This window comes from Phoenix dactylifera, chromosome 1, assembly GCF_009389715.1.
Source record: "Phoenix dactylifera cultivar Barhee BC4 chromosome 1, palm_55x_up_171113_PBpolish2nd_filt_p, whole genome shotgun sequence".
Taxonomy (NCBI): domain Eukaryota; kingdom Viridiplantae; phylum Streptophyta; class Magnoliopsida; order Arecales; family Arecaceae; genus Phoenix; species Phoenix dactylifera.
In genome coordinates this window covers 17,273,499-17,292,251 of record NC_052392.1, presented here as the reverse complement: position 1 = coordinate 17,292,251, position 18,753 = coordinate 17,273,499, and the positions used below count along the sequence as shown (strand labels likewise).

At 37.2% G+C, this 18,753-nt stretch overlaps 1 protein-coding gene across 1 annotated transcript; it reads left to right on the top strand.

The window, feature by feature from the left end:
* The first annotated feature begins 4,535 nt into the window (after positions 1–4,535).
* LOC103701434 (protein FAR1-RELATED SEQUENCE 5-like) lies at positions 4,536–17,113 on the top strand. The gene is made up of 4 exons (XM_008783476.4): positions 4,536–4,764; positions 5,565–7,726; positions 11,966–12,472; positions 16,020–17,113. Exons 2-3 carry the CDS (start codon positions 5,567–5,569, stop codon positions 11,981–11,983), a joined length of 2,178 nt encoding a protein of 725 aa, XP_008781698.3. The 5' UTR covers positions 4,536–4,764; positions 5,565–5,566; the 3' UTR covers positions 11,984–12,472; positions 16,020–17,113.
* The last annotated feature ends 1,640 nt before the right edge of the window (positions 17,114–18,753 follow it).

Sequence of the window (18,753 nt, the reverse complement as noted above, 5' to 3'; positions counted from 1 at the left end):
AACAGCTGATCTTGAACCCTAACCCCATCAAGAAGCCAACAAAGAACAAGCGGAGGATCCTGTACCTTCAGGGAAGAGTAATGTGGGTGTTGCTGGACATTGGACCACCCAAGGCGACCACGGGCTGAGGAGCAGAAGCTCCGGCAGGTGGTGCATCGGCAGACGGCCTTCGGGACCTGCAAAAAGCCGATGGTTGGAGTTTCCGGCGCCGGCCCTCCGATGCTGACTTAAAAATAGAGATTGCACGTAAAATCCTCTCTTTTAGAAGAAGAAGTTCTCCTTTTTATAGGAGTGTCAGGGTTACCTGACTGTACGAATTAATGAGTTAACATCATGATTGAACATGATCGTGTGACTTAATGAGTTGCCGTGGATGACTGGACGCGATCGTATGAGTCAACGAGTTAACATGAATGACCTGAGATTTTGGGCTCGCTGGAGGTTTGTTGAGATCGTGCGCATTTAATTGTTGACAGTCGCTCAGGCGGAGATCACGGGATTGGATCTCGAATGAGGAGGAGAGGGGCTTGATTTCCTATTGAGTGGAGAGGTCTGTTTCATCCTTTGACTAAATCTTCTTCGGACTTGAGGTTGATTGGGCTCAGCTTAGCCGAGATCAAGGCCGCAAGGCCACTAGCTCTGAGGTCGGGCGCGTTGAGATCGAGTACCTCGAGGTCGGACGTATTGAGGTCGGGCGTTTTGAGAATTGCTGCCGCTGCACTCGTCATCATGTGCCGGCAATGTACCCACGTATTTTGGGCAATCCGTTTTTTCCTCCAACGGTGGGGATCTCTATACTCCATGTAACCCTAGAAAAAGCCATGAAAACAAGGACATGGACGAGGAGATAGATAAAAGAGAAGGGAACGCGGGGTTTGGGTTCTCTTGCCTCATCTGAGACTCTTCTTTGATTCCTCTATTTCTCTCGCTCTCTCCCTGGAGCTCTCGCTGAGCGTGGAACAGAAGGACGTGGGAGGGCGGGAGGAGATAGATAATGTAACGGCAACGGGCTTGGCTTCAGGCTTCTGCCAACGTCACCGCAGTCGAGGATAGCCGATTCACACGGGCCGTGGATAAAACCGGTTGAAGAATGATGGATTTGTGTATCCAACGGTCACGGATTGGAGTTTCTTCCCCGATCGCCGAGTTCAAATATAGATATTGAAGCCCCAAAGTAGTCATGTAATGCATCAGCCCAATTTGGCCCTCAATTTGGAACATGGGACAGATACTAAAGAAAAAAGATAGGGCAGGTATTATACTTTGCTATATTTTTGTTAATAAAAATTATATATAGCAGGCACCGGAGGAAAAAAAAGATGGGCATTTTACTTTGCTGTATTTTCTCTAATATCTATTTTAAAAAAGAAATCTAAAAGTTAAAGACTCATCCTACTAACAAAGTTATTAGTTCTATAATTAAGAAAAAAATACCGTATCCTTTTTCTTCTTCATTTTCAGAATATATTTTTTATCGGTACATACTACATGACTTGATAATACACACTAAATAAATTAATTATTTAGCAGATCAATATACATCTCTAGATAAATCGATAAACATTTTTCAGAATACGATGTTTATTAGTACACGGTACACGGTCAGGTGATATATATGTAGCAAATTAAACGAAGTTAGATAGCTATGTACTGTGTATTGGTACTGTAAATATCATGTTTTGGAAACTATACATCAATTTACTAAAAAAATGTGTATTAGCTTGCTAAATGACTAATTTGTTTGATGTACATCATATGGCTATGTAATGTATAATAATAAAGCTTGTGTTCTAGAAACTATGTATCGATTTACCTAAAGGTATGTATTGGATTACTGCTATGTGTGTATCAAAGAGGTTTGCAGTATATATCAGAAAATTGTTGTGAGTGTATCATCCAACCATATAGTATATACTGATGAATATGATGTTTCAGAAACTCTGTATCAATTTGTGTGGAGATACGTATTGGTTACTACATGACAACTTTACGAAATATGTATCATTTAGTCGTATATTATGTACTGACGAATATCATGTTCTAGAAATTATATATAAATTTATCTAGATATGTGTATTAACTTACTAGATAATCAATTTATTTGGCTTGTATAGCTTGGGCATGTAATATGTAATACTAAGAAGAAAGAGGATGCCGTGTTTTTTTTTTTTTTTTTTTTTGTAAGCACGAGACCTACAACTCCATTGGCTAGAGGAACCTTTTAATTTTTAAATTTTTTCTTTAAGATGGATGCTAGAAAAAAGGTGGTAAAATAGAAAATCTATCCTATATTTTTTTTTTATAGTGCCTATCCCTTATGATTTTTACTCCTCAATTTGGACATTATAGATAGTCATGTATGATGCATCAAGCCAGCTTCGCCCTCAATTTGGGTATTATCGGATAGTCCATAAATTCATAAACGAGCATACTAGATTACTTTATTAATTTTATCTAAAATAAACTATGTTGTGAGTTTTATATAATTTATTTATCTCTTAGAATGCATAAATGAAAAGCTTGTCGACGCGGGGTATAGAAAATATTTTTCTTAAGTGTTTGGAAGCGGCAAAAGAGACACAGGATCATATTCAACCTTTGCTTATTGTTTTTATCTTAAAAATATTATCGGTAGTTGAAAAAAATACCTGATATGTTGTTTTTCTAATAGACTTTAGAAACCAAAATTCTGGCATTGCTAAAAGATTGAGTAGAATTAGAGAACAATTGATTCTATTATAATGCCTTGTTGGCATCTCAACAAAAACGACAACTTTTTGGAATGCGTGTAACTATATGTTCAATATAATTATTATACCAATTTTAAAATAATTAAGGATTAGATTAAAGCCTTTCTTAAGAAATAAAAGAATGTAGCTACAAATTACCACGAGACTAAGAAGCAAAAAGTTTACAAACTATCAACCCCCTAAGAAGGTTCATATGGTAGGAGTATTTAACCGCCTGTGTGTGTGTGTGTGAGAGAGAGAGAGAGACTTTAGACTTTTTCCGAAAGTGTGTATATTAATATTCTAGCAATCTTTGTCAACCTCCAAAATACATTTATGTCAAAGAATCTATTATACTTCAAGCTTGACTTTTAGTTCGACTCCATGCAAAACTTTCCTTAACAGCTATTTTTAAGCATAACTTTTATTTATAGTTATTTCAACTAGCTAACTTTCCTTGCATGATTTTCTTTAAACAAATGACACCTATCATGTTCTAAGTTCTAACCATGCAAACTACGGTTGTCATGCTTGAAGTTTATTAGTTATTATATCAACTCCACTTGCCTATAAACTATAGACGGCTTTTGATTTTTTTAGCCAGTGACTTAAAAATATTTGAATATTAAGCCAATAACCTTCAAATGAATGCTATGGAAATTGTTGAAATCACCACTTATTCCAAACGCTTAAACTGATAGGATGAAGTAGATTTATTTATATATTTTTATATTTTCTAACACTCCTCCTCATATGTGGATTAGATTTTTCTTAATGGACGAGCCCAACATGTAAAATGCTCTGATACCATATTGAAATCACCACTTGTCTCAAAAGCTTAAGCTGATAGAATGAAGTAGATTTATTTATATATTTTATATTTTCTAACAGAAATGATTACAAGCCTAAGCTAAAGTTAATTATAGATTATTTGAATGTCAATGGAGAAAATTAAGGATCCATGTACAGATCTACGAAGAATTCTATATCACATTTTTTTTCATCTAGAATTAAACAATAGCAGTCTCTCTGTGAAAACGTCGAAATGTTTTTATTCTGATGTAGAACATTGAAAGAAAAAATAGTAATGACCTAACTAACACCATTATTGTCATTTAACATCAACTAAGTCTATGCATATATTTTTTTTTTGATGAAGAGGGAGACAAAGCTATCCGATCTTTCATAGAGAAGTGGAGTTTACAGAAACTATTTATAAAAAACTTATGCATAATTTTCATTTTGATCTTTTGTTGTTTTGCTGATGCTCTAGGCATTTGCTTTCATTGCTCGTAAATGGGCTACGACTCTTTTATATTAAAACAAAAAAAAAGGGCTAATCTTCTTGAGGAAATAGCTTTGTAAATAAATTATTGATCATATTTGAAAATATAAATATGATTGAAGAGATGCAATGAGTGTTGTTTTTATTGAATTTTGATTTGCCACTAGAAATAGAATCCTGAATTTCTTGCAAATTCTTATATATTTAAAGTTTAGATGAATATTGGCATGATGGCAAGCTTAGTCCCTTCACGGTACTGTCAATCCATGCACGTTTCTAACCACGTTAGATGGATCCGGTCCTGTGGACCGGGCCAAATCCCAGACACGTGTACGGTGGATATCACGATGAATTTTTACATCTGTTTTGATCTTAAATAGTTTAAATAAAGAGGGGATAACGTCTAATGATTTCTCCCTCAGGGCCATGGTCCCGGTCCACAGGACCGGGTTCATCGAATAATTTCTCCCCAGAAGCCCCCTTCTCTCTCTCTCTACATCTCGAGGAATTATATCCTACAAAGCGGGCCCCACGAGGGTATAATTTCTCCCCTCTGCGTCTCTTCTCACCGCCGAGACCCGATACTCCCTTCCTCCTCTGCGGACGAAATCGCCGCGCTTCACCACTCGACGGAGACCCCCGGCTGTCGCACCGGCGTCGGGACCCCTCCGAGCCCTCCGACGCCACCCGGTCGAGTTCCCACCTGGCAGTCCGACGCCCCCCGGTCGAGACGCCCCATCTTTCCTTTAGGTACTCTGATAAATTTCGCCTCCCGTCTCCCCTTTGGAAATCGACAGCGTCAGGGTCTCCTACGTTGCTTTCATTTCTCTCTCAAACTTATAATAATTTCTAATCTTTAGAAAACGATCGCTTGTTTTCTTTCTGTTTCTTTATTTTGTTTTTGTTCATTCTACCAATTGCCCATTTTTGATGATCTGTTCGCAACCCTAGCAGAACGGCTTCATTAAATAAAGGGCGCAGATGATCGTTGTTTAGCATTGACAAGATGCATATGGCTAAAGCATGCCTCTGATGCATGCTTGTTTCATGCAATTTTAGATGAAATAAACTTATAATGGTTGGTGGGCAAGAGCCATCATTAATAGCTTTTTTGCCCCATACGGCCCTTAAAATTGGTACCTGTACTTCACGCCATTTCTATTGACTTAATCTCCAGTAGATGCAAGTATTGTTTCATTTTAAATGCATAATTTTGCAAGTTCAAATCCTGCATTTCTCTCAATCTCCTCTCCTTCAATTCTTCCTGTTTTATTGTAAGATGATATATTTACCGTTTTAGTCATACCTCAGTCTCTGTTAAATTGGATTTCAAAATTCTTGTTGCAGGAGGAGCCTAAATCTGATAGTGTTTTCCTTCTTGTGTGGTAAAATTCTCGTGCCATTTGACATGGCAGATGATTCAGTTAGATTATTTATATAGGAAAAAGTTACAAACAGAGGATTCAATTAGATTATTTATATAGGCATGCTACTCGAGTCTATGATACCTTATTGAATTAAACTCTCACAAGCCATGTTTCTAATTGCAGTTATGGACAGCTCTGAATATGGTGATAGCAGTTGTGGGGGCAGTCATAGGGAAGCTATTTGTCTTGACAATGGTGGAGAAGGGGAAGTTATACGTGCTAACTCTAATGGCAAAGAAGCAGACAAACATGAGGAGTCTTCTGATGTTCTAAGACATGAGGAGGTGACTAAAGAATTATTGGGGCAGGTTGTGCATGGTGAGGAGGAGGCTTACAGCTTATATCGTGACTATGGGCATCGCATGGGTTTTAGTGTGCGAAAGGGAAAGCAATATTACTGGATAGGGACCAAAAAAATTCGCACAAAGGACTATTACTGCTCAAAAGAAGGGCTTAAGAATGATGAATTTCTTGATGAGTCAAACTATAACAAGCCAGATACAAGAACTGGTTGTAAAGCCATGATCCGCTTCACGGTTGATGAGGATGGGCAATGGAAGGTGACAAAGTTGGTCGATGAGCATAATCATGACTTGGCCAAGCCTGAAGAGAGGCATTTGTTGAGATCTATGAGGTCACTTATAGCTGCAAAAGCTAGTGTACTAGATTCAATGGTGAATGCTGGAATTCGAATGGTCAATACATATTCCTATATGGTTGAAGAAAGCAGCAGTGCTGAAAACTTGGAATTCACTAAACAGAATTGTGATGACTATATTAACAAGCATAAGCTAATGCTAATCGATGCAAAAGACTCTCAAAGCTTAGTAAGGCATTTCAAGCATAGGGCTAATCAAGAAGGCATGTTTTATTGGGATGTGCAGCTTAATCAAGAGGGTCGGCCTTGCAATTTTTTTTGGAGAGATGGTAGATCGAGAGTTGATTATGATTGTTTTGGTGATGTTGTTGTGTTTGACACTACTTATCGCACAAATAGATATAATCTTATCTGTGCACCATTTGTTGGAGTTAATCATCATTGGCAGAATGTGATGTTTGGATGTGCCTTTTTGTTTGATGAGACAATGACATCCTTTATATGGCTTTTTAAGTCATTTTTGGAGTCAATGGGTGATCAACCTCCTAAAACAATCTTTACCGATCAAGATCAAGCCATGGTAAATGCAATTGCAGAGGTGTTTCCCAATACACAACATTGCTTATGCTTGTGGCACATTTGTAAGAATGCTCCCTCTCATTTGGGTAGTCTCAATTCTGATCAGAATTTTCATAAATTGTTTAACAAATGTTTGCAAGGGTGTGATTCTGAAGAAGAGTTTGAAGAAACATGGGGCAAGATGATTTCTGAGTTCGATGCTCAAGAAAACAAATGGCTTCATAATCTATATAAGTTCCGTCATAAGTGGTGTACAGCTCTTAACAAAGACACTTTTGATGGTGGGATTAAATCATCTCAAAGGGGTGATTTGACAAACAATGTTTTGAATGGACTAGCCGACAAATCAACTTCTCTCACAAAGTTTGTAGCTGCATTGGAGAAATTGGTTAATGGTTGGCGAAGAAACGAATCTGAAGAGGACTTCCGTTGTAATCAGGGTGCTCCTACCTGTACTGTTGAACATAGTGAAATTTTTAAGCAATGTTCCAAAATGTTTACACACAAGATTTACAAATTAATTGAGGAAGAGTATCTTGATGAGTGTGGTGCAACATCATTATCCCAAGAAATTTCACTTGGCGCAACTTTGTACAAATTTGAGTTGATGATGCACGGAAGGGGTTCAAAAGTTTGGACAGTCCTACTTGACACATCTACAATGGAGGTCAGTTGCAGTTGTAGAAAATTCGAGAGAATGGGTTTACTTTGTTCACATGTACTAAAAGCCTTTAGCGTTAAGAATGTGCAAAGAATCCCCGAACAGTACATTTTGAAACGGTGGACAAAAGATGCGAGAAAAAGAGTGTACAGGCTCAATGAAGAGGGGTCATCAAAAAAGAAGTGGACTGTTGAGTTAATATATCATAATCAAGCAATGCGATATGCATATAACCTTGTTATGAAAAGCCAAGGGCATGAGGGAGCTAGGAAAATTCTGTGGGATACTTTTGACATGGGAGATGCAAAACTTGAAAAATTCTTTGATAAGTTAAGCTTGGACGCCCATTCAGCAGTCCAAACAAATGATTATGATGAGGCTGAAATGGTTGATGATGATGATGATGAAGAAGAAGAAGAAGAATACCCTGTGTTAGACCCTCCTCATGTGAGTACCTAAAGGAGTATCTACAAAGAAGCTTAAAGGGGATTATGAATAGGTGCTTATCATGTGTAATTTATATGTAATTTTTTACTAACTCTATGTAGCACACCCAGTAAGAATGACCTCATTTGCATAGTACTTTTCTTCCTGCATATTTGGCGATAGAGATGTCCTTTTTGTTCTGTTTGTGAATTCTTTTAATATGAACAAATGATTAGTTGTCTAGCTTGTGAATTCTTTTCTTTTTTCTTACCTTTTGATTTTTGTCCTGTTAATGAATGATATCACAATCATGTAAATGATTTCAATATCTTATATCCATGAGCATCATGATGGGGATGCAAATATAGTACCTGTAGTTGGAAATATAAATGATTTCCATATCTTAAATGATTTCCTTTTCACTCAACCGCAGCTGAGGTTCAATGGGCAGATTTAATCCAGAGGGTTATATTTCAAGCAATGTTAGCACTCCTCAGCTAGAAGCTTCACCATCTGGTGTTATCAATTATAACTCACATGAAGCAGACATCAGAATTATGTTTAAGTTCTCACATTTATGTAGTTTATTGTATTTCTTGCATGTACAAGATGCTATGACATTTTTTCTTTTCAATTATAACTCTTCTCAAAGATAAAGATGCTATAACATCAGCTTATATTTTCTATGTCATTATGTTTGTGACAGTTGCTTGCTTATATTTGCAATTTACTTCTAAGCCAAGAAGTATGGCCAACATCGACTTGTGTCTCTCATTCATCTGCTACCAATGTTAGCAATATTTTAATACCGATATTAGCAAGAGAGGCTACTAATTAGCAAGCAATAATGAAATATAGGAACATGATGGTCAGCATAATTGTTTACAATTACTACATAGATAAGATTTTAACATGTTTCACATTACTAAAATGCTATTGCAATAAGTAGTACTATAATTCCAACCAAAAGCGTATAGGTCATAGCACTACTCTCAGTTGATTCTTTTTAATCCTATAATACATTTTTTTGACTCTAACCTTTAAATAACTAATCTCTCTTCTTATCTCCATAAGTAAATCTTCAACCACTAGAGGAGAGTGACTTCTAGATTGATTATTTATAGGCAAATACCAATCTACCAAGCGATGTTCTTCACAACTGTAGTACAATTTATTTGGTTTTTTTGTGAATTTGAGACTTTGATTGAAGCCACATGACCACAATGACACTTCTTGTCGCAATAATCCAGCCAAGATGGACCACTTTGAGAACCAACACTGTTTTGAGACATTAGCGCCTTCTGCCAAAGAAAACAAAAATATATGAGATATGGTGTACGACCCAATATAAAACCAAAATACATATCATAGGTAAGGAATTAGTATTTTGATATGTTAGGGCCTCCTTGCAAATAAAAAATGTGAAGGAAAGATTCAAAAATTAAAACTAAATAGGGAAAACACATATTTACTTGACTGGATATAGCATCACCACATGACTATTGTTTGAGCTTGGTCAGACATGTAGGTGGGCTAGGTCTAGATCCAGTCCATCTCTTATGTTCACACTTTCGACATCATTTGGCTCAACCCCCCTCCCCGTGTGCTAGCATAATGCATTAAGGATGACTTAAGCTATACTTGATTAATCCCTCGATTTCTTCTTTTATATAACAACAGTGCCACTTTATTTTCCTATCAAACAGAGCTTGAGTGGGACAGCATGAGTCCAAGTCCAAAATGTTCATGAATACATGTGATGCAATGGTGATAGCTTATGCTTGCAAAGGGATCGGATTTGGATCAATTAAAAGGACACTTCAAATAAGATGAGAGCACTTGATTAAAGTATCCTGACAAGGAGCCATAAATATAGCTTTACTGTGATCTAAAATTATAGCAAAATTTCTAAATATTATCATTAATAAGCATCAAGAATTAAGTAATTATAAGGAAATGATGCAGGCATGTTTGTAGGAAATGAAACAAGCAGTAAAGTTTCAGGCTTTCAGCTGAATAAAATGGCAACCAAATGGAGATATAAAGTTCCTAGTAGCTTGAAATTGAACATGCTTAGTGTGGGATTCAATGCAAAGTTAAATTGAGCAAAGGAAATCACACAAGTAAATTGGACTGCGTTCTGAAGAGGAAAAAAAGAGGGCAAGAAAGTAAATGAAGTACTATCTCTATCTTTCTCACTCGGCGGCCACATTTCTACACTATACATATATAGTACTTCCATGTAACATAGTAGGTCAATCAAACTTTCAAGCAAAAGAAGAACCAAACAAAGCTTCCCTCCATTAAATCCAGCAAAATCATTTCTTATGGATCCGGTCCATCTCTCTGGAAATATTAAAATATCTGGTGGACTATGAGACTTTGCCAGCATCCATACAGGCTCTAATGAAAGGATGATACTTCAACAAATTGTGGTCTGTCTAGAGAGGGGGGGGGGGGGGGGGGAGAGGAGGAGAGGGAGAGAGAAGGGGAGCAGAAGAGAGAGAGAGAAAGGAGGAGAGACAGGGGTCGGTGAGGGGAGAAAAACAAGGGACGGCCTTGGGCCATCCACCGAGCAATAGGGAGAGAGAGAGAAGGGAAGAAAAGGAAGGGAGAGAAGAGAAGGTAGTTGGGTCCTTGGCCCCTGCTGGCGGCTTGGCCATCGGCCATGGAGAGAGAAAGAAGGGAGGGAGACGTAGAGGGAGAAACAATGGAGGTTTGGTGCCCATCCACATAGTAGAGAGAGAGAGAGAAAGAGAAAGGAAAAGGTGTCGGGTCGGTTAGATGCAGTTGGTCCGGTGCGAGGGTCTCCATCGAGCGGTGAAGTGCAGGGTCTCTACTAAGTGGTGAAGCACAGTTATTTCAACCACAGGGGAGGAGGGAAAATAGGGGGAGGGGAGTCTCGGGTCTCGGCTGTGAGGAGACATGCAAAGAGAGAAATGGAGAGAGGGAGCAGGGGGTGTGGCGGTGGTCTTTAGGCAGAGAGAGGGTTAGAGGGAGATTTGAATTTCTAATCTCCCACCGAAATTGTCGGCTTGTTTTTTTTTTCTTTTATTCCGTGGAAAGCTCAGTTGACGTGGCGACATATTATTGGCTCGGTCTGCAGCCGGGCTGTTTGACTGGGTCTACCAAATAATTTCTCCTGCTTGCCATCCCTATTGAAGACTTCCTGAAATCCTAATAAATCTCTGCCATGAAACCCTAGACCATCCTCCTCCTCCCTTCGCTGACTACGTTCGAAACAAGTAGACTTTGGCATGAACCACTGAAAATTCTTCATAATTTTTCCCAAGTCTAGTACTTTTCTTTTCCATATTTGGTTATTTTTCAGCATGCCAGGTACAGTACAAGTGCATTGCTATTTTTTTTCTTGCAAAATTTTGATGGCTAGTCATCAAATTTTTATAGGCAGGAGGCAAGGCACTTTGATATTCAACAAGTTTGGTGCTGCAAGTGCACTTTCTCATGTCGATTTGAGCTTCTATGTGTAATAAGCTTTACCTTCTTTTGTGGTTGTTTTGTGTGCACTCAACAAATGGAAGCAACAACTGACAGATATTATACATCAAAACTACATTAGCTTGGTTCTGTGCCTTCAAGTCACCATCTTGGAGGCCACTTTGATGCTGCCGTACAAGTTTTAGCTTACATATTTCACATGAATTAGGAAGTGCTGCATGGATGTTTATTTTCATAAATTCATGAAAGAGATCGTATCCTTGCTGTGCAAAATGGAGTGTTGGTCTATGCAACTGAGAGAAGTTAAATCTACTTGTTTTGTTTTGTTTTGTTTTGTTTAGACCTGGTTGAAATTTTGCATGTTACGTTGATGAATGAGAATGTTAGATTTTTCAGTTACCAATTGAGTTGAAGAGTTGAAAGGAACACTATCTGTTATGTGAACAGAATCCTAGCTAACGTCTGGTACTATAGGTTTTTGTGCAGAAAGAAAGAACTATAATCTATGAGCACAGAAATCTTCAAAAATGGGCAGGTTGCGTATGAAATTGAAGTCCAGATCATTTTCCCATCAAATGATTGATACTTTCATTTTTAAATAATATTTTGTTTATAGAGCAATGTGCATTGCTATTGTTTATTTATTTATTTATTTATTTTAGAAATTTGAGATCTAGTTGCGATCTTATTAGAAAGTAGAAGATAAACTCAGGAAAATGAATGCATGTGTAGGGGAATGCAAGTTATCTGAATGGGATCTTGACATAGCAGTTTATTAGACAATCCAATCTGTCTTTGCAGGTTACTCTATGCAGTTAAACAATCAAAGTATATTGGGATGCACGAATGGATGATCCTTCTATTCGTGAAAATGGACAGCATATTTTCATTGTGCCAACAGGATTGGATTGAGTATGCCTTTGCTTTCAATTCCCAACCTAACAGTATTGAGGAATTGGTGGTGCTCTTGTTGGAGCAAGGATCTGCAGAACTTGCTCTTTTTTTTTTTGTTTTTTTGACAAGTTACTTGGCATGCAGAGCACAGGATCTGCTAAAGAGGAAACTGATTGTTGAAGTGGATTTCACATGGACAATATCATGGGATGACTCAAGTTCATATGAAGGTTTTAAAACAGAGAAGGTCAAGTGTATTGGTGGGGTTGATATGAGCTTCTTAAAAGGGGACCCTTCTACATCATGTGCTGCTCTTGTAATTCTGGGTTCTGGTACTCCAAATGTTGTCCATGAAGAGAGTGATGTTACCAAAATGCAAATTCGTATGTTGCTGGTTTTCTTGCTTTTAGAGAGGTATGAGTTTCATGAATCTTTCCTAAAGTATTTCTTTTCTTCCAATTAGCTTTACTAATTATCTAATTTATGTTTTTCTCCCGACATGACCAAATTTATATCGTACTCAGTCTTTTTGTATTTCTTTCATCATGCGTATGAATAGCCAACAAGACTTGGGTGAGATGGATGCTGCCCTTCCCCTCGGTGTTTGCATTGGGAGATATTCCAAGTTTAAATCCTCATGGAGTTAGGTCCGGACATAGAATCTTCATGGTTTATAATCATTCTCAAGATAGTCATGCATATGCACAAGCAATCAATGAAAACAGATTTTCCTCTATTATGCAGGAAAAGTATTGACAATGCAGAAATTGCTTGGAAAATTTTGTTGCTTGTTCTGGGATCGATAATTTTTTTGTGATGTAGTCTCTATTGCACATGGTGCAGTGAAATGCATGTCTCTAAATCCGGTCATAAAGTGATACGAATGACCTGCCTAACCAACTCTACAACTTTTGCTGTTTTTGTACCTGCAATATCTTTTGTATCTTAACCTGTGCATCATTGTTATATTATAAGCTTTATCCTGCAGTCTTAGGGACATGAGGTGATTATAGAATGTCCTAGTAGCAGCTTTCTGGTTCATCCAATTTACCTAGTTCTAATGGCCTAATTTATTGGCCTACATGATTATTTTATAGATATGATAGCAAAAATGGTCTTGTAAGGCACTCTAAAAAATGCTCTTGTAACTTGTAAGGCACTCTCAAAAATGCTCTTGTAACTTGTAAGGCACTCTTCTCCAATAAGCATAACATGCTTCTCACTTTTATTACTAAAATTAAATTGTGTATATTATGATTCAGTCCTTTCCAGGTCCTTATCTTCCAAAAACTTCCTTTGGGGCACCATTAATCAATTCATCCGGAGAAGTGGAAAGAAATAATGGCTTTCTGTTGACCCTTGGTGGGGGTCCATCACAAATATAAACTCCATGGTCAGCCCACAAATATTTCATACGTGTTGTGTGATGTCATGCTTGTATTCATGTCTTTTGTGTATAATAAACTTACTCCAAATTAAAACTTGTCATGCATAAGGATTTCTCTTCTATAAAATTATTGTTAACCCGGGGAAGAAAATTGCCTAAATAGGCTACCTGTGTAGTAACCATTGATTGTAGCTTTTTGTTTGCTTTGTGGCTCAAGTGTTTGGTGATCAAGTAGATGATGGCATATTTTCTATGAGGTTGTGGATGATTTGGTCACTGGCCAAGTTATTATTACATGACTCTAAATGACAAACTCAGTGCATTTGTGTTGAGCGTTTACCTTGCTTGCTACTAGGGGAAGGTGGTTATGATCATGCTAAGTTGTAAACCTTAAAAGCATTATCTGCCAAACAGCATTTTATAAATTTTAAAAGGTCAGCTGTTTAACTAGACACACTTCTATATTCCAATCTGAAGTTTTTAACGATTGAAGTTGTTAATACCACGAGAAAGAGTGAGTTAATATTACTAGAAGTATTAATGGTTTTGATCATTGTAAAGTTTGAAAGTTTGACTCTTTTGATGTCTTCAATGAATTGCTCAAGGTTGGATATATGTCTATACCTTATGTGCAAGGTTTGCAATTTCGGTACTAGACCAAGTACCAGTAACTTGCTGATACAATGTCAAGATGCCCAGTACAGCGGTTAGTTCGGCATACCGAGACTCGATATGCCGTCATGCCGAGTCTCGGTTCGGTACCAATATAGTATGATACGCCCAATGTGGGACAGTACACATTGATATGATGAACCTTTCTCGTATTTTTTTCTTTTAATATATGGAATAAAAACTGGATACTTTTTCTTAACTTAGTGAAGGCATAAATTATACTGAATGAAATTAGAAAAGAACCCATTTATCCTTGTAAGCCAATCAAGGTTCCCAACAAGCTTTGGAAACTTCTTGAATCATGCCTCCTTATGACTATGAGAGCTTTTTACTTTATAAATGTGACTACTTTCATCATTTGTGATTGTTTATTCAAAAGCTATATGGCTCTTGCTAGGTTTATTATCATGATATATTGTTGTAGGCTCCAATTCTTCTAGGACTCTTAGGTTTGAAGCATAATGCTTATCATGATATGTTGTTGTAGGCTCCAATTCTTCTAGGACTCTTAGGTTTGAAGCATAATGCTCATCCTTTCTACCCCAAAGGTGAAATTCCATCTTCTTGTGATGTACTAACCTCAGCAGTCATAGTGATGCATGAATTAATTGTTTGGTTTTAGTGTAGATGTGCAAACGTATGGATCTTGCACTGAAGCTTGTTTTGATAAAGCAAGGGTTTGTAAAACTATAATAAAAGAAACTGATAGATGCAGAGAGACTCAATGGAGTTGACTACATTGTGGGTATCTGGAATCCCTCTTTTAAACTTACAGAAAGAATGGCCTTATATACCTAAAGCATACATATCTACATATCAAATGATTAATCATGACCCGGATCCATTGAATCTATAAAAATATTATGTTTATAAAAAAATAGAGTTGCTGCAAAACAAAAAAGATAGATCCTTTATCCCATTGCAATATGATCAAGAAGAAGACGAGGAATGAATACCTTGTTTTGGTATTTTGGTTTAAATATCTATACCTGGTATTTTACATATAAATAGCATTCTTTCTTCTTTTGATGACCCAAATTCAAGAACAAAAATATAGATATGCTGCATGTACAGACATCTGCTTGTTTGCGTGTGTGCCTGTGTGTGTATGGGCAAGTGTGGTTCCATACGTGCATGCATGTGTTGGAGGGGGTTGACACATACATGCTATGTATATCTGTTATACAACTTTTACATAGCATGTGATATTAATCCACACACATTTATGCAGTTGATTTCATCTCTCTTTGACAACTATTTCTTCTTCAAACAGAATAAATGCATTCTAATAGGTTAGACTTAACTGAAATTTTAAGTTACAAATACCAAATAATGTTACTTTGATGTTATCTTTTTAGTAATGTTTTACTGCTTTAGATTTCCATCTTCAACATAATTGGTTTGGAAACTTTAGTTATACAGCTAACCCATTAGATACTGCTTATGAAGGTTTGCTTTATAGGGCAACACTATTCTATAAGAAATAAATGAAAGAAATTTAACCTTTCTTTATTTATGAAGGATGAAGACGTCACTGGAGGAACATAATCATACTTTTGTGCCCCAATCAGACATTTACTTCATAAGCAAGTTGGACTTTGTTTGAACAAAGTTCTCTTGTTGGATTAATGAACCATCATCTCGAACAATTTCTTTTTCCATGTAGTAAGTAGTCAATTAGTTATAATCATTTAATTGAACTACAATCTGGAGATTATATTTTCATGTAAATTAGTGACTATTTTGTTAAGGTTGACCATGTAGCTAGTGAAGGTACTTCTTTGACCGATAAAGTGATACCTCCAATGTGCTATTTTGCTTGTCAGTGAAGTTGATGACTGTTTATATATCCTATATTTCTTAACATGGTAAATTGAGATTTAACCCTATTAATGTTCTTAGGGAGTCCAAAATTCAAGATGTCAAGCTGTGTACCAATTAGCAATCATTGACCCACCGGCATGCCTGTGGGAGATCTAAAAGATGATAGCAGCATTATATTGTTTTCTTATCTGTTGCTGAAGCTAAAGGATCACTTTGCCATCCTTATATGTTTCGCAGTTGGGGATTATACACTAAGCTTTAGACTTGAACTTAAGCTCTCTCATGGATGTTGAATTTTATGCATGATCAAGCTTTGATTCTCAACTTCGTGATACGAACATTTGTCTTTCTTAGCCTTTCATTCTCCATTTTTCATTTTATTATCTCATCCCAATTCAATGGAATTTAGAATGTCATACGTTCTCTTCATCACTAGTTTAAAGAGTAGAGAATGTGAATATTAAAAAAATGATTTGACAGATTGGTAAAAAGAGTACCTGATTATAGGAGCATGCTAAACTTATGGTTCTGTTGAATGCAAGTCATGCTCCTGGTGTGAAGGAAGAGCCCAAAGGGAACATCTCTCTTCTCAGCGTTAGTTGGTTCAAGATCATGGTACTGAGCGAGGACATTATTTATGGACGAATGATCTAGTGATTTATTAGGTTTCTGCAGAAAGCCTTTTGCATGCTTAAGAGGGGCACTCAGATGGTGTGAGTTGAAGTTGCAAAGTTTCAGCCATGAAAGCACCTTTTCTCCTGCTGCTGCTTCTGTTTATGGTGATGTTAGCAATCACACCTGTCTTTAGCTCATCAAGGGGGGCATCACAGTTGTCGTTTGCACCAGCACCTCAAGCATCTTTTGATGTTGACCTGCCTCAAGATGGAGAGGCTTTGATGCAGGAATATAGCTGGGAAGTTGATTTATTCGCCCAGGAGGGAGACTATGGATTCATGGATCCGGTGCCGGTTTGGTATCCTGGTGAACACGCTGCTCCTATACCCCATTTCTGACCTTGCTTGATCTCTTGGTCTTGTTTTACTGAATATTCATGCTTCACGAGTAAAGTAAACATATCTTCTAACAGTCCGTACATGAATCATGTTATTTCCAATATCTTGTATTGAATAATTACATATCCACAGTATAAAAAGATCATGCGAAGTTAAACACAGTATTGTACCTTTGCTCATGCCATTGCTGAAGGTCCTGGTAGGATTGTTCTGTAACCATGAGAACCTCCTTCGGGATAGAGGAACAGTTAACCTTTTCATGCTGCAGAAGGTTGTTGTTTTGAACGAATGGGTTTGTTTCGTATCATTATATAGATAATTCATGATAACAGAATTTGGATGCTTTAGAAAATAATTGGGAATGGCTTCTGAATCAGTGCTGTACTGCTTTCAAGATGACGAGTGCATTGAAGTTGAAGCAGGCTTTTTTCCTGAATTCTTATGTTCAAATTTTCCCATGGTTTTGATATCACAGTTGCATGGAAATTGTTTGTCAGTTGACTGCTTTCATGGTTGCAACAGATAATCGAAAATCTAAAGAAAGTGAAAAATGATATTGTATGCAACGCACCACCAAACCTTGGTATCAGCCGTATGACCCCTTGCCCAAAGGTGGGGTTTTGTTTGCAAAGGGTTACACGAAGCTTCTCAATTCCGTGGGCAGTGGCTTTGCATGGGAGCTTGGGCTCCACCTTAGATGAGGTGGAGTAGGTAGAGACTAGGGTATGTTTGGTTCACTATTGGAATCGGAATGAAAATCGGATGTTTAGTTTGTGACTGAAATTGGAAACGAAATTGGAATGAAATTTGAATATCAAAAAAGTCTTGATTGGATTTTGGAGGATTGGAGCATTCGATTCTCCTCTAGATAGAGTCGGGATGGGAATAGAACACCTTATTTTTTTTAAAAAAAACTGTAAAAAAATTGTTTGCAAGATCCATATCAGAATCATCATATTAGCCTGCAACTCTGTGTGCTGAAAATATGAGGGAGCTGCGGTGGAACCAAATCAATGGCTCACTTAAAACCGTAGTCCGCAGCTGTCAGTATTCAACTACAGATCCAAATCAAGTTGATTTAGTATGAGCAATGGCTCTGGAGACCCATGCACACACCTTAGAGGGTCCAGTAGTTTGCAAAGTCTTGAGATTTTTAGAGCAGGATCTTTTCGCATATTGCACAATCATCTTAGAGGTTCAAGTAGTTGGCAAAATTTTGAGATTTTTAGAATGGAAGTGGCTTATACTTTATGGTGTGGAAATACTGGTGCCAAAGACCCGAGTCCTATTTTGATAATAAATATCATAGTCCTGTCATCGTTCCAGATTTTTGGTTGGACGAAGAAATGGAAGTGTAATTATATAATTCTGGCTTCATCATAAAAAAGAATATGATTGGTTGGTTAAGATACATTTGGTAAAGAAATGAAATAGTAATTGTGTGCTGCGATGCACATCGGATAACAATATATGATGACTCACATTTCTAAAAGAAAAAAAAATCAATTCATACAAACACAACAATACTTCCATGCAGATTCTGTCATGACACTTCTTCAGAGGACAGTTTCTTTTGATTGCTTGTTCGTAGCAAACAGCATCTCTGCCTAATATAAGCATTCGAATATCTGCACATTAGGATCCATCTTATAAGTAATTTATCTTTTACTTTCTTTTCTTTTCTTTTTTTTTTTTAGGATAAAAAGGTGGTGGTCCATCCAATTTGCTCCTTCATTTACCATTCTGTATGGACTCATCTTCTATGGCAGTTCCCATAGGAAGCAGCAGCAGTTAGTTGA

Coding starts and splice junctions, on each gene's coding strand:
- LOC103701434 (XM_008783476.4), top strand. CDS start 5,567: ATGGACAGCTCTGAATATGGTGATAGCAGTTGTGGGGGCAGTCATAGG.